The 24,976-nt window shown below is 44.4% G+C and overlaps 1 protein-coding gene across 3 annotated transcripts; it reads left to right on the forward strand.

Annotated features, from left to right (window-relative positions):
* Positions 1–590: 590 nt before the first annotated feature.
* LOC100279410 (uncharacterized) lies at positions 591–3,651 on the forward strand. 3 transcript variants are annotated; one of them, XM_008678872.3, is made up of 3 exons: positions 591–2,306; positions 2,413–2,476; positions 3,174–3,651. In XM_008678872.3, coding segments are annotated over exons 1-2 (1,470 nt in total). In that variant the 5' UTR covers positions 591–837; the 3' UTR covers positions 2,414–2,476; positions 3,174–3,651.
* Positions 3,652–24,976: the final 21,325 nt, after the last annotated feature.

Genomic DNA, 24,976 nt, shown 5'->3' on the forward strand with positions numbered 1-24,976 from the left:
AGCTCCCGCGAGCGAGGATGGCGGCCATGGTTGGAACGCCCGCGGTTATGGGTGAGTTCATGGCGAGTGGAGGGGTTGCGAGACTTTCGGGGCGCTAGGGCCAGTTGCAAGCTCCGCGGTAATGGAGGTGTGGTGAAGGCGGCGTTGGGAGGGAGGTCGCGGGGAGGTGACGGGCAGAGCAGGGAAGTGGGGAGGGAGGTTGCGAGGAGATTTGGACGAGCGGAGGCGTGGTGGAGGCGGCGTGGGGAGGGAGGGCGCAGGGAGGCGGTGTGGGGATGGAGGTTGGGGACGAAGATGTATGGGCCCATAGGGAGGTGGGACAGAGAAGTATGTAGGACAGCGTGTTGATTCGTAGAATTTTAGAGAGATATTTGTAAAAAATAATGCAGGACGATGTTAAAGCTGGTGTTTTAATATAGTAGAAAAGAGATAAAGATATAGATTACACTATAATTCACTTCAATACATATGAATTGAAGTGAATAACAAGACCTTACTAGTCCCATATAGAGAGGTTGGGCGGCTGTTGGACTGGGGGGTGTTTGGAATTACTCTATCTCCAGAGCTGCAAAGCAGTCCACCAGATCGGTCCGCCGACGCCAGTGAGACGGGGGCCCAGCTCAACACGCGGGAGAAGGAAAACCGTGCGCTTTCCAGCCCACAGCCCACTAAATCCCTGGTCAGCCCAGGCGGACGCCACCTAGCGGCCAGACGCGCGCCACTTCGTCACGGCCCAAAGACCAGCCGCCGCCGGCAGAACCCCACGCCGCTCAATCCAGCCTCCGCCTCGCCGCCGCCGCCGCCTGTGCTGCTCCGGGCGCGCCGCGTCCATCAGCCATGCTCGCCCTCGCCCGCGCGCTCCGGAGCCTTGGCCAGGCGGGGGCCAGGCGGGAGGGCCCCCTCCTCGCCTGGCTCTCTTCCTTGAGGTCGGCCGCCTTCTCCTCCTCATCCGCGCCGCCGGAGTACGACATGCCGTCGGTGACATGGGGCGTAATACAGGGGCGCAAGGAGCGTCTCGTCTCGCGCGTGTTGGCGCTCGACTTCCTCCGCTCCGCGGGCGTCTCCGACCCCGCCGGGGAGCTCGAGGCGGTCGAGCTCCCCTCGTCCCTCGAGGTGCTCCAGGAGCGCCTCGACTTCCTCCTCCGCCTCGGCCTCTCCACCGACGACCTCTCCAACTACCCGCTATTACTGGCCTGCTCCCTCAGGAAGAACGTCATCCCCGTCCTCTCCTACCTCGAGAAGCTCGGCGTCACGCGCGCCCGCCTGGCCGCCTTTGTCCGCGCCTACCCGGCCTGCCTCCACGCCTCTGTCGCCGTCGACCTCGCTCCCATGGTCAAGGCGCTCCGTGGCCTGGACGTCGACCGCCAGGACCTCCCCCGCGTCCTCGAGCGGTACCCCGACGTCCTGGGACTCAAGCCCGACGGCACAATCAGCACCTCCGTCGCCTACCTTGTCGGCATCGTCGGCGTGGCGCCACGAGACATCGGTCCCATGGTAACGCACTTCCCTTTCTTCCTTGGCATGAGGGTTGGCACTACCATCAAGCCGTTCTGCGACTACATCACCTCCCTCGGGCTGCCCATGCGGATCCTGGCGAGGATCCTAGAGAAGCGACCTTACATTCTCGGCTATGATCTTGAGGAAACGGTCAAACCAAACGTGGAGGCATTGCTCAGCTTTGGCATTCAGAAGGAGGCCCTGCCGTTGGTGATTGCACAGTACCCATCTATACTCGGGCTGCCACTGAAAGCGAAGCTAGCGGCACAACAGTACTTCTTCACCTTGAAGCTCCAGATCGACCCAGATGGGTTCGCACGTGTGATTGAGAAGTTGCCACAGCTTGTAAGCTTAAATCAGAATGTGATCTTGAAGCCTGTGGAGTTCCTCCGTGGACGAGGGATCTCCAATGAGGATGTTGCTCGGATGGTGGTCCGCTGTCCTCAGATTCTACTGCTGCGGATCGAGCTCATGAAGAACAGTTTGTACTTCTTCAAGAGTGAGATGAAGAGACCAATGAGTGAATTGTTAGAATACCCAGAATATTTTACTTACAGCTTGGAGTCAAGAATCAAGCCTAGGTATATGAGAGTTACAAGTCGGGGGATTAAGTGTAGCTTGGATTGGTTCTTGAACTGCAGTGATATGAGGTTTGAGGACAGGATGCAAGGGGATTTTATAGAAGGGGATGCACCAGGTCCTTCGTTTACGATGGGTGGGAAGCTTCAGATGCCAGGCAGCCAGCTAGTGTCAGATGATGACGAGGATACTGATGATGAGGTGCTATATAGGAGGACGGTCATGATCTAGTGAGTGTAATTTGTTTCTTGTTGGTTTTCTTCGAATTAGGCCTTAGCCACAGTAGTTTTTGTGATGATTCATGGAATTACAAAATTTGCACATTTTTTATTACAGATTTGGTGGAAGATAATCCCAATGGTCTTTCATGACATGTTTCCCTGCAGTATCATATAAACAAGTAAGTACTGGTTTAGTAATTTGCTTTTTTTCTTGAACATGTCAAAGGATATCTATTCTAGTTCTGAACTTCTGATAGTTAGGGCTTGTTTGTTTTAGTTCTGGATTCTTAAAAGCTAATTATAGGTTGTAGGGTATAAAGGGTCGGACCCTTAAAAGCTGTAAGCCGAATGATGTAGCTTGTGGATTGTGGTGTAGAAAGGAGTTTGATTGAACCCATTTGTTTTAGCTTTAGCGTTTGAAACCAGAATCCACAAACCAAAGCTAAAACAATCAGGCCCTTACAGCAGGAGAAATTTACAGGCAAACTATAAGGTAGAGTGGCTCCATAGTAGAGAATTATATTATTAAGGGGCAATAAGCTGTCGTTAGAAATGTATAGAATAACAATGTTTGCAACCCTGTTATTTCGAAATGGTGCACTGACATGAAAGTTTACTACACATTTCATTAGGCATGTGAGAGCAGAGAAGATGTCGAAACTAAGTGTATAATGTCAACACCCTTGTGGCAGTTTTTGTACTGTTCAACAGGATATAGTCTGGGGTTTTAATCATAAATTAAATAACTGTACAGGATTTTGAAGTTGATTCTAATTGGTTGCCTAGTTTTTCAAGGTTTAAAGTTTATACTATTACTATCAGCCAATTGTATAGTAGTTTGTTTTCATTTAAAGTATAAATACGTTGACTATGTAGGTATCCTCACATGCTAGGTGATAAGACACCAGAATATGATTGATGAGTGTTCTCTTGGCACCAGCCGCAGTAGTTTGAGTGCTGCCCTAGCAAAAACTCGGAGGCATTGATAACGACTCTGATGGTACTCGGGCACGACCTTTGATCATGTGCCCCAAAGATGGAAGTGGGAGGTCCATTGACAACCTAAGCAGGGAAGAGTTTGTAGTAAAACGGATATGACGTGCTGCCAAAAATCTCCTTCCAGCTAAACAGTCGATTCTTTCATTGATTAATTAATGCTACTCTAAGGCAGGTCAGGGGGTGATCATACAATAGGATCAGATATTTGTAGCATGTGACTATCTACTATTTGTAACTGAAATGTCCCACCTACTTTTTCCCTATTGAAATAGAACCTCATGTACAGCTCGAGTGTGTTCCATGAAACCATCTTGACGTAGCCAATTAATTAATATGATCATGATTTTCTTGAAAATTTGATGTTAAATGCGCTGTGGTCATTTCTGAGCTTCTTACTGTTCGAAGCATCGTGGCATCTTTTGATCTGAGTGCAGTAATACAATTTGGTTCATCATATCTTGATTTCAAGTCGGAAACAAATATTGATTGATGATCTACTGTAATTTGGTGGACAGTTGCTCTCCTTTCTGGTGTGTCGTCCACTCTTCCTAGTCTTAGTACATCCGTACATGTGGTGGAACTGAACTTCTAAATTGTGTTTTTCGTTCGACTGTAACAAATGTTCAAGTGGATGCAGATATTGCACAGCTATAGGGATGAAAACAGTCGAAAACGATCGAAAAAACAACTAAATTGTTTTTGTTTTCATATTTTTTGGCCGGGACGAAAACAAAAACGAAAACCAACGGTCGAAATACGGGATCGAAATTGTCGGTTATTCGAAAACGATCGAAAACGATAAACTAGTCGGAAAGATAACTATTTTGTAGTTTTAACAAAAACATAATAAGGTGATGTATTATTTAATTTTTAAGATTTAGAAATACACAAACAACTCTTTTTCATCATTCATATTAGTTAGAGTAATTATAACATTTGCTTTTCGTTTATTCATCTTGAACACAACAAAATTCTATAACTTAAATAAATTATATGTTAGATCTATCTCATATTATATAAAACGGTACAAAACGGTATTAGCATGACTCGAAAACGAAAAATACGAAAACGATCGAAAAACTAGCTAAATCGTTTTCGTACCGTTTCTAATCGGTTCCCGAACAATTCGAAAACGATCGGGAAAAAACAGTATTCGAAACGGGACGGTACGGGAATTTCCCGTCCCGTTTTCATCCCTACACAGCTATGGCTGGAGATACTACATACTCCCTCTGTCCCAAATTAAAATCAGTTTTAGTTAATTAATAGGTTCATACAATATTTGATGGATGTGTTTTATATGGTTCATATAATATTTGATGGATGTGTTTTATATATTTCTAGGTTTATCTTCATCTATTTGAATATAAACATAAAAATCATAGCTAAAATAACTACTGTTTTGTAACGATTTTTAGGACGGAGGTAGTACAGAGTAAATGTCATAGTTCATTCTACCTCTCAAATAGCATAAAATATCTAATTGGATTATACATCTTAGCAGCATTAAATATCTAATTTGCATCATAATAACCTTCTATAGTAACGCTCTAGTATCCTTTGGTATTTAGTACAGTACTATAGTAAATGTCATAGCTCATTCCACCTCTCAAATAGCACATTACTCTCTCGAGTGCACGATGATGATCATCTCTAGGATTTGACACAAACCAAAACCAATTTAGCTTGCTCACAACAAATGAGATATCAGCCTTATAGCACTAGCTAAATAGAACCAATTATTTGGGAGTACGATAGACTCCAAACTAGAGATGGCAATGGGTAAATACCCACCGGTATTACTACCCCATACCCATACCCACGACACAAAAATAACTCCATCGGGTCACCCATATACACTTGTGGGTATGGATTTACCCCCATACACATACCCATGTGGGTATGGGTCACCCATCGGGTCACCCATACCCACAAAAATTAAACATCTATCAAAATATTATATTATATAAATGTCAAGTATATCCATATAAATACCATTACAAAATTTCTAGCATCATTTAACCATCCATTCAACACACCAAAAATAATTAGATAAAGTAGTAACACTAGGATAGTACTACATAGCACATTACATGTTCCATTACATAGTCATTAAATTGTCGTTAAGCCTTCTATGACATTATAGCCTAAAAGGTTATTAAATAGTAAAACAATGGATGACTAAAGTCAAAGTTCATGTTTGGGCTAAGTTTATATTGGGTATTTTATACCCACGGGTTAACGGGTATGGGTGAAGGCGGAACGTTCTAATACCTGTTTACCCATTGGGTGAAGATTTTTGCCCAATAACAGACCCATGGGTAGAATATTTAGCCCACATACATACCCTAATGGAGTAAATACCCATCAGGTATCGGGTCACGGGTACCCATTGCCATCTCTACTCCAAACACATGAGGTTACTAACTGTCGGGGGCGATAATTAGGTATACCCGAATTATTCCCCTGAAGAGCGCACTTAGAGAAGTAGGGACGAAACCCTCAAGGGGAAACATTCGAGGTACCTCTTAAGCCGAGGCTTCTCCCTGAGGGTCTTCCACCTCGGGCAGAACTCCGCCTCGCCCGAGGTCGCCACCGCTCCGTCTGTCTCGCCCGAGCTGATCCACGGCAGGCAAGACAAAAGCGCCCGAAAATAGGAAGGGAACACTCGCATTTAATACCTACCCCATGTCGCGGTAGCAGGTGCACAGTGGCTAACAAGACAACAATCACATCCGAGCGCAACAGCATGATTATGTCTCCGCTATAGTGCGTGCATGCTGTCTGCTATCCTCCGATGGGACGTCTAATACGACAGGCGAAACAGACCGGCTCTCGGGCGCAAATCTCCGCCTCGCCCGATGTCGAATCCAACCCACGGGCGCAATCTCCGCCTCACCCGTCGCCAAGTCCAGCCCTCGGGCGATTTCTCCACCTTGCCCGACGCTGAGGTCGGTCTCGGATGAATTCTCCGCCTCGCCCGAGCTCGGCCTCGGCCATCTACTCCGCCGCAAATCCCGGGCGGCCACTTCATCGGTTGTGGCACACGTCAAGGTGTTGGCTCGTCCAACACCTCGGGAAGACTTCCACCTCGCGCGAGCAAGGCTCTAGCCTCAATAAACGCAGCAAGGAATCACGACATCATCCCACGCAAGGACGCTGACGCACCCCATAAGCAGGCCTTTAGCCCATACCCCGGCGCTGTTACAACAACTACGGTATGGGCAGCCTCTCCCCTGGGGGCTCGGGCATACAGACAACACCTCGGCTTCTGTCTCGGCTCTCAGCAAGAAAGCAACAGACACAAGTCAACAATACAGTGCACCATCACGTCGGCTTGCTGGGCGCCAAGACATCTCTCCTTTGAATACGACACCAGGCTTCACTGCGGACATCCCCTTCGTGTATAAATAGGGCAGTAGAGTCCCTCCAGGGGGACGGACAAGCAGGACAAACAGACGAACACTCAGTTCTCCACTCCGCCTTCGATATTGGCACTTACCTCAATCAGTTATAGAGACTTGGGGACTTCCTCTCTCCCGCCGTGCTTGTAATCCCTAGTGCAGGCACTTCGGTGCGAGTAATATATGTCTCATCCTCCCTCTACTGAAAGTAGGGCTTTGCATTGTCCGAATTAGGATAAATTGCTTGTGTCAACTCGCACACCATCTAGACTCTGGTCACGCGGCATTATTTACTAGTTGGTTAGGACCCGTAGTCAAAACACAGACACTAACAGTGTGTGTTGTTAAAATTGATATAGCTAGATCATATTGAAAGGGAATTAGGCTTACACCTAGTTCCTAAATGATTTTGGTGGTTGAATTGCCCAACACAAATAATTGGACTAACTAGTTTGCTCTAGTGTATAAGTTATACAGGTGCCAAAGGTTCACACTTAGCCAATAAAAAGACCAAGAATTGGGTTCATCAAAGAGAGCAAAGGGATAACCGAAGTGTGCCTGGTCTGGCGCACCGGACTGTCCGGTGTGCCACTGGACAGTGTCCGGTGCACCAGGGGAGTTCACGCTGAACTCTTCACCTTCGGGAAAATCCAGAGGCGCTCCGCTATAATTCACCGGATTGTCCGGTGTACACCGGACAGTGTCCGGTGCCCCAGGGAAGAGCGACTCTGGAACTCGCCAGCTTCGGGAAATCGCTCCGCTATAATTCACCGGACATGTCCGGTGTGCACCGGACTATCCAGTGAGCCAGCGGAGCAACGGCTACTTCGCGCCACCGGTCACCTGCAGAAGCATTAAATGCGTGCCAGAGCGCGCAGAAGTCAGGCACGCGCGAAGTGGCGCACCGGACACTCTACAGTGCATGTCCGGTGTGCCAACGGACATCCAGGCGGGCCCAGCAGTCAGAGCTCCAACGGTCGGAACCCAACGGCCTGGTGACGTGGCTGGCGCACCGGACACTGTCCGGTGTGCACCGGACTGTCCGGTGCACCATGCGACAGACAGCCCCACCAAACGGCTAGTTTGGTGGTTGGGGTTATAAATACCCCCAACCACCCCACATTCAAGTCATCCAAGTTTTCCTACTTCAACCACTTACAAGGGCTCTAGCATTCAATTCTAGACACACCCAAGTGATCAAATCCTCTCCAAATTCCACACAACGCCTTAGTGACTAGTGAGAGAGATTTGCTTGTGTTCTTTCGAGCTCTTGCGCTTGGATTGCTTTCTTCTTTGATTCTTTCTTGCGATCAACTCAATTGTAACCAAGGCAAGAGGCACCAATTGTGTGGTGGCCCTTGCGGGGAAGTTTTGTTCCCGTTTGATTGAGAAGAAGAAGCTCACTCGGTCTGAGGGACCGTTTGAGAGAGGGAAAGGGTTGAAAGAGACCCGGTCTTTGTGACCACCTCAACGGGGAGCAGATTTGCGAGAACCAAACCTCGGTAAAACAAATCCGCGTGTCACACTCTTTATTTGCTTGCAATTTGTTTTGCACCCTCTCTCGTGGACTTGATTATATTTCTAACGCTAACCCGGCTTGTAGTTGTGATTAACTTTTTAAATTTCAGTTTCGCCCTATTCACCCCCCCCCCTCTAGGCGACTTTCAATTGGTATCAAAGCCCGGTGCTTCATTAGAGCCTAACCGCTCGAAGTGATGTCGGGAGATCACGCCAAGAAGGAGATGGAGACCGACGACAAGTCCGCTACAAGCCACGGGAAGGCTTCATCGGAAGAGTCCCGCAACAAAAAGAAAGGGAAGGAGAAGAAAGCCTCCTCCCACAAGTCGCATCGGAGTGGGGACAAGAAAAAGAAGATGAGGAAGGTGGTCTACTACGAGACCGACACCTCATCGCCATCTACCTCCGGCTCCGGCGCGCCCTCCATAACTTCTAAGCGCCATGAGCGCAAAAAGTTTAGTAAGATCCCCTTACACTATCCTCGTACTTCTAGACATACTCCATTACTTTCCGTTCCATTAGGCAAACCGCCAACCTTTGACGGTGAAGATTATGCTAGGTGGAGTGATTTAATGAAATTTCATCTAACCTAACTCCACAAAAGTATATGGAATGTTGTTGAGTTTGGAGCACAGGTATGTGAATCATCTAGGCCCCTTTGGTAATGTTTTGGTAATTAATGACAACTACTTGTGGACTAACGATTCTTGGAGAAATAAGAATGCAGGGTTGGACCACATAGAACAGGAAATGTTGAAGAGTCATACGCATTTGTTGTGGATCAGATGAAGGCAAAGGTATAATATAGGTTTTACTTTTGCCGGTCTTGAGGAGTTTAGAGAAGATACCTGACCGGATTAGTAGGCTAGATAGCCGTACTATTAAGAGGGGTCAATGACTTAGATCTGTGTAAAACTTAGTGCCTCATAGAGCATCAAGTAGTTGCATTTGCATAAGGACTAACAGCGCTTCTCATCTCGTGAGTTAAAAGTTCATTCAAAAGCATGTTTGAGATTTGAGAAGTCTTGGTCGCGCGGACTATCCGGCCCTTGGGGGCGGACCGTCCGCGATCCTCCAGAGGGTCCAAGGTTTGACCATTTGTGTTGACTCTGTGTTCTTTTGCACTGCGGACCGTCCGGGCCTTAGGGCCGGACCGTCCGCAGTCCTGACCAGAGGAAGGTGGCTTCGGGTCAGTCCCTGAATTATAGGCGGACGGTCCGCCGGTGAGGCGCGGACGGTCCGCATGTGTCTAACTCGTTTTTGGACAGGGACTGTGTGTTTTTATAGATTTGTACTACGGACGGTCCGGGGGACCAGTCCGGACAGTACTGTCTCAGGTCGCGGACGGTCCGGGATTTATAGCCGGACGGTCCGCATGTGTTAACTCCGTTTGATCCGAAGCTCGGGTGTTTGAAATTGCCAGGTCGCGGACGGTCCGGCCTTGAAGGGCGGACTGTCCGGACCCACCTTTTGAGTCTGCTCTGACATGTTTCAACGGTCATTATAGCCGTTATGGTGTACGGCGGACCGTCCGGCCCTAGGGCGCGGACAGTCCGTGTGTGCGCAGAACTGCCCCCTTTTGCACATAACGGTTGGTTTTAGATGGGGGACTATAAATAGAAGGGTAGCTCGTGTGTGAGACCTCTCTTGGCCATTCCTTGCACACATTGAGCTCATTTGTGATCCTCCAACTCACTCTCTCACACTCTTTGCTTGAGATTGCATTCTAGTGAGAGATTGAGGGTTCCTAGTGCATTTGCATCATTTGGTGATTCTTGAGGCACTAGGTGGTACACCGAGCAAGCGTTGTTGGCTTGTTACTCTTGGAGGTTGCCGCCTCCTAGACGGCTCGGGTGATTGTCTCCGTCGAGCTCTCCAAGAAGATTGTGGAGAAGCCGCGGTGTTGATTGTGAGGGGTTCGCGCCTACCTCGCCGGAGCGGCAAAGGTGACATTAGTGGAATCGAGGTATTGAGTGATTTCTTGTCCACTTGGCTCAAAGATCAAGTCGTGTCTTGATAGAGGAGCAAGTGAGAGCTTGAAGTCCACCTCAACGTGGATTAGGGGTGATCGGCAAATCACCGATACCACGGGATAAATTTCGGTGTCTATTCCTTCTAGCATTACTTATTGCCTTGCAATTGATTAGTGTTTTGCTTATTGTTCTTCAAGTATTCAATCTCCGTAGTTGTCTTTCATACATTGTTTACTTATTGACACTAGTAAATTTATTCCTCTTGTTGTATTGATTAAATTTACTTAGTATTGTTGTTTTTAGTCAAAACCGTCTATTCACCCCCCCTCTAGCCGGTGTCCTAGATCCTACAAGTGGTATCGGAGCCGAGGACTCCATTGTTTGTGGATCTAATCATCCCGGAGTGGGACAAAATGGCTAGTAACAACAATGTGCACATTGGGAAGCCACCGCACTTTGATGGAAACAATTATGATTATTGGAAAATAAGAATGTCAATGCATCTTAGAGCAATGGGTGGAAAAATTTGGCCAATTGTTAGAGATGGATTTGTTGTATTGAAGGAAGATGAACCATCCGTTAGTGATAATGAGAATATCCTCACAAATGATCAAGCCATGTGTTGGGGACTTGTTCTCAAGCACTTCAAGAGTTAGGAACAAGGCAACATAGAAAATGTTAATCGTTAATGTCCTTCGTCCTCCGAAGCATTATCTCCCTTAGGATGTAATGACTTGCGGACGAAGGTTATGAAGGACATACCTTCATAAACTCATCAGACAATGACGAAGGTGATAAAATATAAATAATATAAAAGAAAACATGAACAATCATTTATTATTGAGCATAAATAAAAATATTATTGAATCACAAGTGTACCTTCAATCGGAAGGAAATGACAATACAAGTATGACGCAAAAAGCGAATGCCAAGTCAGCGTGAACAGTACAGGGATACTGTTCACCTATTTATAGGCACGGGACACAGCCCTTACAAAATTACATTCATGCCCTTTACATTTGATAATAATTCTATAGTAGTCTACCGAGGTCTGAATAGCCTTTTCATCTTTAAGTCGGTTCCAATCTTTGCTGTCACGCCGAAGCTTTCCTGCTCACACCTTCGGCTCTGTATCAACCTTCGTACAGCTTGGTGATCAGCCCATCCATCTCAATCCTCCTTCGTCTAGCTTAAGCTTCGTCCTGATCGTACTTCATGTTCATAATCTAAGTCCGAAGATACCTGTTCGTACATTTCACTTGGAAAATATTGTCAAATCATGTTTTTGAGGACCTTCGGAGGACGAAGGCCCCCAACAGTAGCCCCTCGCAATATTAATTTGTTAGCGATAAATTTAGATTGCGATATGGACGAAGGCCTTAAGCCGAAGGTCCGAAAAAACACCTTCCCTTTGCTAGAATAGCAACATTCACTGACAAGCGGGTCTTTCGACTTTCACCGCACTGGGCGTATAAATAAGATCATACCCCAAACTCATTTTGGTACGCACACTTGCTATCTGCCCCCGCTTACTCAATTTTAGCTCTTGCGCGCAAAAATTTACTGAGCTTTTAGTTTTGAAGCTTCGACATTGAAAACAGTTTTTAGCATTTCCGAAGATGTCTGAAGACAAAAAGGCCGATCCCGAGATGAAGCTGAGTCTCTCTGAAGAGAAGAACCTGGGGTTCCTTATAGCTATGGCGGAGACCAATACGGAAAAAATCACCAAGGAGATCTTGGAAGGCTTGTCTGAAGATACTGGTGACAGCGACAGCTACGATGTAGAAAGTGGTGGGGAAGAGTCCGAAGACCGGCCATGGCGGCCAAGTCACGCGGTTTTCGGGAAAACCACCATTAAGCAGAGTCATATTGATAATATGAAGGGGCGGTATTTTCGAGATATATCTATTGTGAGAGCTGATGCTGGAGAAAAAACTTCTCCCACCCCCGAAGAAGATGAAGTCGTAATCTTCCGAAGCTTTCTCAAGGCTGGGCTTCGATTTTCCCTAAGCAACTTTGTTGTTGAAGTTCTGAAAACATTTCAAATCTACCTTCATCAAATTACTCCCGAAGCTATCATAAGAATGGGGATGTTTGTCTGGGCTGCGAGAAGCCAAGGTTTAGAACCAAATGCCAAAAGCTTTTGCAACATTCATGAATTGTTATATGAGACGAAGCCCTGGGGGAAAGAACAATATCACAACAACTTTGGGTGCTACAGCTTCGTTGCCCGCTCCGGGTCAAGCTGCCCTGTACCAACCTTTCGGAAGAGATGGCCCGGAGCCTGGATGACTGAATGGTTCTATGTAAAGAATGACCTGACAACGCAAGAAGATGTCAAGAGCATCATTATGCGCCCCATCTGGCAACGCTTCGGACTTCGAAGGCCGAAGGTTAAAATGGATGAAGCAGCCGAGGAATGCTAAAGAGCCTTCGGCGTAGTCTGCTCTTTTATTGGGACAAGGGACTTGATTCAAGAACATATTGCCTTCAGGGTGTGGCCACTTGCAGGAAAGTGGGAAATGCCGAAGGAGACCATCAAAGAGTCCGACGAAGGCGGACTGGTCAGACTAAAATACACATTCAAATACGGGGATAAATTTGTTGAACCTGATGACGACTGGTTGAAAAGCATTGAAACATTAAGTGACGAACTGCTTGGGGCATATTCGAAGGCCGAGAACACTGCATTATCAGCAGCCTTCGGAGGCCGAAAGAAGAAAAGACTCAACCGGGTATTTGACGCAGTCGGGTTTGTCTACCCTGACTATCACTATCCGGTGTTGGGTCGCAAAAGAAAGAATACTTCTTCTGCAGCAGAATCTACCACAAGTGCCACTAATGAGCCAGCGCCGCAAAGGAAAAAGATGAAGGTGCTCACCCACCGAGCGCGCTTTATTGAGCCGGCCACAGTGCCAGAATTCATTGGTGAAATTTCCTTGGCCTCTGAAGCTACAGAACCAGCTCCAGTGCCGAAGATAGATGAGAAATCTGAAGCACCTTTAGCAGAGAAGGCGGAAAAATCGAGAATTGAAGGACAAAAAATATTGGAAATCTTAAGTCCTTCAGCGAATGCTGAAACAGGAAAAATCCAAAAGGGCCCATTGGTGACCCCAAAAAGAAAAAGAATGGTGAACGTACTAGATGTCTTGGAAATAATTATGTCTTCAAGCACAACTCCAAAGAAGACTGTTGAACTTGCTGAAGCGTCTACTGAAACTTCGAAGCAACAAGTTGAAGCTGAAGCTAAAGCTGAAGCTGGGCCTTCAGAGCCCACCAAGGAACAATCTTTGGAAACCGAAAAAACATCAGAACCAGTTTTGGTTGAGAAGATTGACACTGCCGTCCCCGAAGCTCCTGCCAGCACATGCGATTATATCATACGACATGCTTCGGGGAAAAAATTATCTGAAGAAGAGACTCATGAAGCTAATCACTATGCCAAAGAGTTAAAATATCCAAAGGGAGCAGTGGTGTTCAATGGGACAAATGAGGATGACTTTCTATACTGCCTCCCTGATAACAAAGAATTATCTGTTTGCCGAGAGATGGCTAGAAGTATGGGGTTCCCGAAGCTCGAACCTGGATTATGTGCTATGACGAAGGAGGATCTCGCGGACAGTCTTGCGTATAACAGCCTAAAGGTATGGGAATTAGTCGTTTTGAAAAAATTTTACAATACGTAATTCATTCTTTTATTCTTATTCCAAGTCTTTACATATAGGGCTTAATCCTAAGCAACGCATTAAGAGCACAAAAGAGTGCCGAAGATGAGAGCTATGAAATTGCGTTCAACAACCTTCGGTCAGAAGTTATTAAACTGAGAAACGAAGCTCTGGAAAAGGATAAAATTTTGCTTACATTGGTAGACAAGGTAAAAAAGGACGAAGCTGCCTCAAAGATCCAGGCCGAAGCCCAAAAACGTGAGATTAAAGATCTTCAGAAACAGCTAGCTAGAGCTAGAGAGGAACGTGCGCTTGAAGAAACAAAACGAGAGCTTAGTGATCATTTGGTTAATCATTTAGAGTTAAGTACTCAGGAGCTTCGTGCATCCCAGAGGAAATGCTATGTTAAATCTATAGAATGCGTCAAAAAGATAAAATCCAGCTTCGCCAGCGTTGGCGCATTTTCTAGTGAAGAAAGCTTCTCCAGAGGCAATCCCGAAGGTCCATTGGAATGGATTAGTCATGAAGCAGAAGCTTTCGAGGAAATCCTGAGCAGCCGCGGTGATATCTGCGCATTTTCGGGCGCCAGAGGAATTGCTACTGTTCTAGAGAAGAAAGGTTGTGATCATATTAAGCTGCTTGCGCAATCCGAAGCCACTTTATCCGCTGAAGATATTAAAGACCCCTCGACCGAAGCTAGCCAAGTTGGTGGAAAATTTTTCACCGACATCTAGGATAATGGTGGCCGAGAAATGGCAGGAGAAATTATTCAAAGAAGTGAAAAAGGCATTCACGATGCTAGAGAAGTGGCTAAGGCTGCTGAAAAGAGCGCAGAGCCCGAAGGTCAATTAGGTATTAATTAATAGTTTGTATCGTGTTGTAATTTTTATTTCAAACTTTGTTCGTGGTTTGTAATAGTAATGCAAAAATATTCTCTTCCCTCAGAACCTGCTGGATCGTTTGTTGACCTTCACACAAAAGGGGATGACGAAATTAAACAAATGGCCGAAACTATCGTGGATAAAGTTGTTGAACAGCTTCTAAATGAGGCTGCCGAAGTAGTATTAAGAGAAGACTAAGTGTTATTAGGAAAAACAGTTGAAGTGTGATTTATGTAATATTTGGTACATTTGAATGTAATATACAAGTCTCTGTTCATTATTCAATTCTTTACGATGCATGAAACTTTACATACGTACCGCTTTTGAGCCTTCGGCGAAAAAACACCTTCCCTTCTTTTCATGCTTCGTGAAGAAAAATTTTTATGTATCACAACAATGTCCATAGTGCTCAGATGAAGAATATCCAAGCTTCGTGAAAACATTCTCCGAAGCTATACTCCGAAGATGAAGATTGTGTCTCCTTGTGACTTAACACGATTTTCACTCTTTCAAAGCATACTTCCGAAGATCAATATTGTGTCCCCTTCTTGTGCCATATGCAACATGATGTATGATGCTTATGCTATGCAAAATGATGTGATGATGTTATGTTACGTAGATGACATTTGTTCCGAAAGATACACACATATCCCCACACAATATTTTTGTATCAGCGCTGATTCTTCGCTGTAAGCTCTGCATTCCCTTAGGAACGTCTTTGGAGCTTCTTCGCCTTTTACTTAGGCGGTATAAGCTCTGCATTCCCTTAGGAACGTCTTTGGAGCTTCTTCGCCTTTTACTTAGGCGGTATCAGCGTTGACTTTTCGCTGTGTGCTCTGCATTCCCTTAGGAACGTCTTTGGAGCAAAAAACTTACACTGCGCTCCCTTTGGAACGGCTTTTTGTAACTTCAGCAACTTACTCTGCGTTCCTTAGAACGACTTTTTGTTACTTCGAAGGATTTTTAATAATTCGAAGGTCCTCCGCAAACTTTCAAGCTTCAGCAACTTAAGCCTTCGGAGAAAGTAGATTTCCCTTATGACCAACCACAAGACCATTACATGAAAATCGAAATGTTCTTTATTATACAGAAAATAGAACTAAATGGAAAAGACTGCTATCAAAGTAGGATACTTGTCAATAAATGTGCTTTGACTCCGGCACGGTGCTGTTGACTGTACGAGCTTCGGACTGCTCTCTGAAGTCCCTTTGGTGTGGAGCATATTGGCTCCCTTCTGGCTGTTGGCCTTGTTGCAGCGGTGGTGGAGGTGGAGGTTGTTGCCAGGAAGCTTGAGGTTGACTTGCCGAAGCAACAGAAATTGCAGGGTGGTTACCTACGTATTCTGGGATGTAAGGCACATGGCACGAAGCAGTATGCATGACCTGCTTCGGCTGAGCTTGTTGTGCTGCAGCTTCGGCTATCTCCTTTTGCTTTTGGATGGTAACATGGCACATCCTGGTGGTATGGCCCTTGTTTTCACCGCAAAACAAGCAAAATATTCTCCTTGGTTGATCTCCAAATCTTCCGCCAAAGCCCCTGGCGCCTCTTCCTCTTGGAGCTGGTGGCCGGAAGAAGCTTTGTTGTTGCCCCGAAGCCTGTGAGGAGGGCTGCGGCCTGTGCTGCTGATTCCCCTTATCATCACTTTGAGTAGAGTTATGGATGGACCTGACATGCCTCGGATAGAATCTTCCTCCGAAGCCCCTGGTAAACTCAGAAAATCTGAAAGCCTCCTCCCTTCTTTGGCGAAAATCATTGTCGGCACGAATGTACTCGTCCATCTTTTGGAGCAGCTTCTCCAGAGTCTGAGGGGGCTTCCTAGCAAAATATTGAGCTGCAGGTCCAGGACGAAGCCCCTTGATCATGGCCTCGATGACAATTTCATTGGGCACCGTTGGTGCCTGTGCCCTCAGACGCAAGAACCTTCGGACATATGCCTGAAGGTATTCTTCGTGGTCCTGAGTGCACTGGAACAGAGCCTGAGCAGTGACCGGCTTCGTCTGAAATCCTTGAAAGCTGGTTAACAACAAATCCTTCAGCTTCTGCCATGAAGTGATCGTTCCTGGGCGAAGGGAGAAATACCAGGTTTGAGCAACACTTCTGACAGCCATAACGAAAGATTTGGCCATGACTGAAGCATTGCCACCATACGAAGACATTGTTGCTTCGTAGCTCATCAAAAACTGCTTCGGGTCTGAGTGGCCATCGAATACAGGGAGCTGAGGCGGCTTGTAGGACGGGGGCCAAGGTGTAGCCTGCAGCTCAGCGGACAGAGGAGAAGCATCATCAAAAACAAAATTCCCATGATGGAAATTGTCATACCAATCATCTTCGTTGGGAAAACCCTCCTGATGAAGGTCTTGATGCTGAGGCCTTCTGTGTTGCTCGTCCTGAGCAAGATGACGGACTTCTTCAGAGGCTTCGTCTATCTGCCTCTGCAGTTCAGCTACCCTGGCCATCTTTTCCTTCTTGCGTTGAACCTGCTGCTGAAGGATTTCCAGATTTTGAATCTCCTGATCTAGATCATCCTCCGGAGGTGTTGGACTGGTAGCCTTCCTCTTCTGGCTTCGTGCCTCTCTAAGAGAAAGGACGTCTTGATTGGGGTCCAGCGGCTGCAGCGTGCCAGCCCCTGGTGCTGAAGCCTTCTTCGGCGGCATGACGAAGGTGATGCTTGCCGAAGATGTTGAAAAGCTCAAGAAATGGAAGTGAGTTCACCGGAGGTGGGCGCCAATGTTGGGGACTTGTTCTCAAGCACTTCAAGAGTTAGGACCAAGGCAACATAGAAAATGTTAATCGTTAATGTCCTTCGTCCTCCGAAGCATTATCTCCCTTAGGATGTAATGACTTGCGGACGAAGGTTATGAAGGACATACCTTCATAAACTCATCAGACAATGACGAAGGTGATAAAATATAAATAATATAAAAGAAAACATGAACAATCATTTATTATTGAGCATAAATAAAAATATTATTGAATCACAAGTGTACCTTCAATCGGAAGGAAATGACAATACAAATATGACGCAAAAAGTGAATGCCAAGTCAGCGTGAACAGTACAGGGATACTGTTCACCTATTTATAGGCACGGGACACAGCCCTTACAAAATTACATTCATGCCCTTTACATTTGATAATAATTCTATAGTAGTCTACCGAGGTCTGAATAGCCTTTTCATCTTTAAGTCGGTTCCACTCTTTGCTGTCACGCCGAAGCTTTCCTGCTCACACCTTCGGCTCTGTATCAACCTTCGTACAGCTTGGTGATCAGCCCATCCATCTCAATCCTCCTTCGTCTAGCTTAAGCTTCGTCCTGATCGTACTTCATGTTCATAATCTAAGTCCGAAGATACCTGTTCGTACATTTCACTTGGAAAATATTGTCAAATCATGTTTTTGAGGACCTTCGGAGGACGAAGGCCCCCAACACCATGAATGTCTTTTATGATGCTCTTGATATAAATGAGTTCAATCGTATCAAGAATCTCACAACCGCTCATGAGATTTGGGTAAAACTAATGGAAATTCATGAAGGAACTACAATTGTGAAGAGTGCCAAACTATATGTGTGCAAAGGGAAGTTTGAGCAATTTATTATGAAAGAAGATGAGAGTGTATCCGATATGTTCAATCGATTGAATGAGATTGTAAATGAACTCAAAGGACTTGGTTTTAATGTACCGGATGTGGATTTCACACACAAGTTCCTTAGATCACTTCCGGAGAAATATGAGACTATTGTGACAATGCTAGTAAGGAGTGATCTATCTACAACCTCTCCAACCGAAGTATTGGGAGAAATTCTCACTCAAGATATATTTAAGAAGTCACAAGCCGATGCTTTAAGTTTGGCAAAGAAGGTGAAAAATGAATCTATTGCTCTCAAAGCCAAGGCCTCAAAGGCAATTGAAAAGGAAGATAGCAATGATGAAGAAAATGAAAGTGAGAGTGATGGTGACATGGCTTTATTTGTAAGGAAATTCAATAAATTCATGAAGATGAAAAGAGGTCAACCTAGAAGAGGTCAAACATCTAGAAGAAATGCTTTCAATGATAGAAAATGTTTTGAGTGTGGGGAACCCGGTCACATTGCCTTGAATTGTCCAAGCAAGAAGAAGAAGGGCAAAGATGAAAGTGACAAGAAGAAAAAGAAATACTATAACAAGAAGAAAGATGGCAAAGCCTACTTAGTTGAATGGGACTCGGATGATAGCTCGGATGATGATGATGATGACACCTCATCCAAGCTTAATGCTGGAATTGCCATCAAGGAAGCTCCCTCACTCTTCTCATCCCCCCATTGCCTCATGGCAAAGGGAGATGCTAAGGTAAAAATCATCACCGATTTAAATGATATAAATGATGATGATGATATCGATGATGTTGATGATGATGGCTATTCATATGATGATCTTGTTAGAATGTTAGGTGAGGCCGATGACTACATGCACAAAGAAAAAGAAAAATTTAAGGCCTTGAAGGAATTGTATAAAAACCTCCAAGTGTCTTTTGAGGAGCTCAAGACCTCTCACAATGACCTCAAAGAAAATTGTGAGAAGTTTGCGGATGCTCAAAAATCATCTATTGTGCATGAAGTTGAGGTGGTCACTAAGGATGTTGGAGTCACTTGTGACTTACTTGATAGTCTTACAAGTGAACCACTACCTACTAACTCTATTTGTGATAAATGCAAAATTTCTCTCAATAATAATATTGCTCTTGATGAATCAAAAATTATTGTTGAGAATGGAGTGTTAGTGGATAGAATAAATACTCTAACTCATGACCTAGAAAAGGCATATGGTGGTAAGAAGAAATTGGATTTCATATTGGGAAGTCAACGATGCTCTCTTAACCGTGAAGGTCTTGGATATGTTCCCAAGAAAGGAAAGAATGCTTTTGTAAAGCAAAAGACATTGTTTGTGAAAGAATGTGACAAAGTGTGTCACAAATGTCACAAAAAGGGACATGTTAAGAAAAATTGTCCCAAGTTCAAACATGTATCCTCCACTTGTTTTGAGCATTGTTATGTTCTTTCTCATAATGCAAAAGGTGTTCATGCTAAATTTGTTGGTACTTCAATTTTTGGAAACAAAAAGAAAGCTATTTGGGTGCCAAAGACCCTGGTCACTAACATCCAAGGACCCAAGCAAGTTTGGGTACCTAAAAGAGATTGATTTCCTTTTGTAGGTAAACTACAAGGCGGGAGGGAATCATTGGGTGTTGGATAGTGGATGTACTCAACACATGACCGGGGATATGAAGATGTTTACCCAAATGAGTGAGGAAGATTGCTCAAATTATGATAGTATCACATTTGGAGATAATCGTAAAGGAAAGGTTAAAGGTTTGGGTAAAATTGCTATCTCAAATGATCATTCTATATCAAATGTGCTATTGGTTGAGTCTTTGAATTTTAATTTACTTTCCGTAGCTCAATTATGTGATTTAGGATTTTGTTGCAATTTCACAGTTGAAGATGTTGTTATCTCTAGTGTTGATGGTAGCAATCTTAAATTTAAAGGTTTTAGACATGAAAATCTTTATCTTGTTGATTTCTCATCTAATGAGGCAAAGCTCACAACTTGCTTATTTTCAAAAGCTTCACTAGGTTGGTTATGGCATAGAAGACTTGGTCATGTTGGGATGAAGCAACTCAATCGGCTAACCAAGCATGACTTAGTTCGAGGCTTAAAAGATGTGAAGTTTGAAAAGAACAAATTGTGTAGCTCTTGTCAAGCCGGTAAGCAAGTGGCAAACACTCATCCAAATAAAAGTCAAATGTCCACTCATCGACCTTTGGAATTACTTCACATGGATTTATTTGGGCCCACATCTTTTGTAAGTATTGGTGGTAATTCTTATTGTCTTGTGATTGTGGATGACTATTCAAGATTTACTTGGGTTTATTTTCTACGAGACAAATCCAATGTGTTTGAAACATTCAAGTCATTTGCTATATTGGCTCAAAATCAATTTGACTTTGACATCAAAAAGGTTAGAAGTGATAATGGGTCGGAATTCAAAAATGCAAGAATTGATCAATATTGTGATGACAAGGGTATCAAACATGAATTCTCTTCCAAATATACCCCGGAACAAAACGGTATTGTTGAAAGAAAGAATAGAACTCTTATTGATATGGCAAGGTCTATGTTAGCGGAATATAATATATCGGATTCTTATTGGGCCGAGGCAATAAATACCGCTTGTCATTCATCAAATAGACTATATTGTCACAAGCTCTTGAAGAAAACTCCATATGAATTGCTCATTGGTAGAAAGCCAAATATCTCATATTTTAGGGTATTCGGTTGCAAATGTTATATTTTGAGAAAGGGAAGCCGGCTTTCTAAATTTGAGAAGAAATGTGATGAGGGTTTTCTTCTTGGATATTCATCAAATAGTAAGGCTTATAGAGTCTTCAACAAAACTCATGGTATTATTGAGGAAGCATATGATGTTGAATTCGATGAAACAAATGGGTCTCAAGATGAGAGTGATAATCTCGATGATGTTGGGGGAACTCAATTGATAAATGCAATGAAAACAATGGCCATTGGTGAAATAAAACCAAAGGAAGATGATGATGAAGATAGTGTGGTTGTCATTCCTTCATCCTCAACTATAAATGAGGAAGATCACCAAAGCCAACAACTCGATGAAACCATGGATACTCATGATCAAGGTACTTCAAGACCTACGGTTCCTCCTAATGCTTCAACAAGCAACTATCAAACGGTATCAAGAATTCATCATTCCATTGTGAAGGATCACCCGGTTGATCAAATTGTGGGTGATATTAGTAAGGGTGTTCAAACTCGCTCTCGCATAGCTTCATTTTGTGAACATTTCTCTTTTGTATCTTGTATGGAACCTAACCGTGTAGATGAAGCTCTACTTGATGTTGATTGGGTGAATGCAATGCATGAAGAATTAAATAACTTCGCTCGAAATGAAGTTTGGGAGCTTGTTGAGAGACCAAAGAACCACAATGTTATTGGTACAAAATGGGTGTTTCGCAACAAGCACAATGAAGATGGTGTGGTAGTGAGAAACAAGGCAAGATTAGTTGCACAAGGATATACTCAAATTGAAGGATTGGATTTTGGGGAGACATTTGCTCCCGTTGCAAGATTAGAAGCAATCCGGATTCTACTTGCTTATGCTTGTGCACACAATATCAAGCTCTACCAAATGGATGTAAAGAGTGCCTTTCTAAATGGTAAGATTAGTGAACTAGTGTATGTTGAACAACCTCCCGGTTTTGAGGACCCCAAAAGACCTAACCATGTGTTCAAGCTTTCTAAAGCTCTCTATGGGCTTAAGCAAGCTCCACGCGCTTGGTATGAAAGGCTTAGGGATTTCTTGCTTTCCAAAGACTTCAAAATTGGGAAGGTTGACACTACTCTATTCACTAAAAGAATTGGCAAAGATTTATTTGTTTGTCAAATCTACGTTGATGATATTATTTTTGGATCTACTAATGAATTATTTTGTGAGGAGTTCGGAAAAATGATGTCAAAGGAATTTGAAATGTCTATGATAGGAGAATTGAGCTTCTTTCTTGGCCTTCAAATCAAACAATTGAAAGATGGAATTTTTATAAGTCAATCAAAATATTTGAAGGACATGCTCAAGAAGTTTGGTTTAGAAAATGCTAAGCCTATCAAGACTCCAATGGCAACAAATGGTCATCTAGACTTAGATGAAGGAGGTACTATAGTTGATCAAAAACTTTATCGTTCAATAATTGGTAGTTTGCTTTATATTACCGCATCTAGGCCCGATGTTATGTTTAGTGTATGCATGTGTGCTCGATTTCAAGCTTCTCCTAGAGAGATTCACTTGAAGGCCGCTAAAAGAATTCTAAGATATTTGAAGTATACTCCCAATATTGGTCTATGGTATCCCAAAGGTGCTCAATTTGAATTAATTGGATATTCGGATTCGGACTATGCGGGGTGCAAAGTTGATAGAAAAAGCACCTCCGGTTGTTGTCAATTTCTTGGTAGATCTCTTGTTTCATGGTCTTCTAAGAAACAAAATTCGGTTGCTCTATCTACCGCCGAGGCGGAATATATATCGGCCGGAAATTGTTGTGCTCAACTATTATGGATGAAACAAACCTTATTGGACTATGGAATTATTTTCAAGAATGTGCCTCTCATGTGTGATAATGAGAGTGCGGTAAAATTGGCTACCAATCCGGTCCAACACTCAAGAACCAAGCATATTGATATACGGCATCACTTCTTAAGAGATCATGTTGGCAAAGGAGATATCTCTATTTATTCCATTGGCACCGATGATCAATTAGCAGACATTTTTACAAAACCTTTGGATGAAACAAGATTTTGTTCTCTAAGAAGTGAAATGAATGTGATCGATATCTCAAATGTGACTTGAAGTTGATCACACATGTGTCGTCTTGCATCTCGGGTCTAAGTATGCTCTTTATGCTATTTATTTGGTATTATTTGTGCATTTTTCATTTCTAATTGCTCTAGATAGTTTAATTCAAAAATCTTGTATTACTCAATTACATCATTTGTATATGCATGCATACCAACTCTTGGATTGGTCAAAATGTCCATATATGAGCCCCAATTCAAATTCGAAATTCAAAATCAGCAAGTGGACAGCAATTGGCAAAATGAGTGTCAGGCCGCGGACCGTCCGCCCATGGACCGCGGACCGTCCGCACCATCAGGAAATGGACAGTCCGTTCAAGCTTCGCAGACCGTCTGGTCATCAGGGCGCGGACCGTCCGCCGCCCCAGCGCGGACCGTCCGCGACAGGGCAGAAAAGTAGATCAGCGGCCGCAGACTTGTCATTTGTGCTCACTCGCTCTATCTCTCTTGCTCTCTACTCGCCATATACTCTCTTGTGTCGAGTGTGCGCGGACCGTGAAGTGCAGTTGCGTGCGGACAGTCCGACAGCTTGCAGCAACATTCCCTCAACATGTCTTCATCACGGTATCTTCAAATCTTGTGGATTTAATCAAATTTCATCAACTTTGAGATTATTTGGGTTTCTTCTCTGATCTGAAATTGAGCAGTGGGTTTCAAAATCTGATTGGTGGGATTGATAGTTCTCCTCAATATCAATGTTATGCAAAATTTTGAACTTGTTTTGCTGGGTATTATCTGCAAAAACATCAAATTGAACACTTGTGGCGGCTAGGGTTCTTGGAGTCGCCCCTGGTCGGTCGCGGACCGTCCGCCCGGTGGACGCGGACCGTCCGGGCCTCTGGCGCGGACAGTCCGGCCCCCTAGCGCGGACCATCCGGACCCTGGCAGAGCATTACCATTCCATTCCTTTTTATAAGTGGTGATTGGTATCAATTATTTATCTATGGATGTCTGTCACCTTGTTGCAGTGGTTTTGGTGGTCTCCGCAAGAAACTTGCAGGTCGCTTTAAATCCAAGCGCCCTCGTGGCAATGATGATGACTATACACCGACCACTGATTCAGAGGCCCAATCCTCAGCTGGGGGCACTGAATCCATGGATGCTGAAGATTTTCTTCATGTTCATCCAGATTATCCCATTGATATCCAAGGATGGACTTATCCCAAGCGGAGATTTTCTATGGCTGAGTACTGCTCTAGACGGACTGTGAACCAGTATGCTCTGCCATCAGATACAAATATCCAGTTTTTCCACACTCAGCTGCAGTTTGATGTCTTTTGGGGCACCCTGGTGGATACCAATTTTCATAAGCATCAGGTGATTGATTGGTCCTTCTTGCTCAGTCAATCAGTCATGGAGGGTCTCATCCCCAAATTTGAAACATGTGGGTTATATCAGTTTATGGGGCAGCGCACCGATTTCAATGAAATGGCAGTTAAGCAATTCTTGGCTACCTCAGAGATTGATATTGCAGAAGAATCTATCACCTGGATGACTGGCTTCAAGCGGTATTCTGCTTCTTTTGCTGACTTTGCCGCTGCCAACAGTCTGGACTATGGCACCATTTCTGCTGGGGTGGATCTTTATACTGAAGATAATTTTGAGGATTTTGTGCAGTTTTATGAGCCAGCCAGGCTCGGTATACCCAGGAGGTTTGGAGAAACAGCAGGACTCAGACATCATCCTGCTGTCATCAACAAGATTGCCAGAGTCACCATTCTTCCCAAGAGTGGTGATAAGAGTAAAATTCGAGATAAGTTCTGGAACATAATCCAGCACATCATGAATGGTGAAGTCATGAACATTGTTCTTTTCATGATGAGGCAGC

This window comes from Zea mays, chromosome 4 (assembly GCF_902167145.1).
Source record: "Zea mays cultivar B73 chromosome 4, Zm-B73-REFERENCE-NAM-5.0, whole genome shotgun sequence".
Taxonomy (NCBI): Eukaryota; Viridiplantae; Streptophyta; class Magnoliopsida; order Poales; family Poaceae; genus Zea; species Zea mays.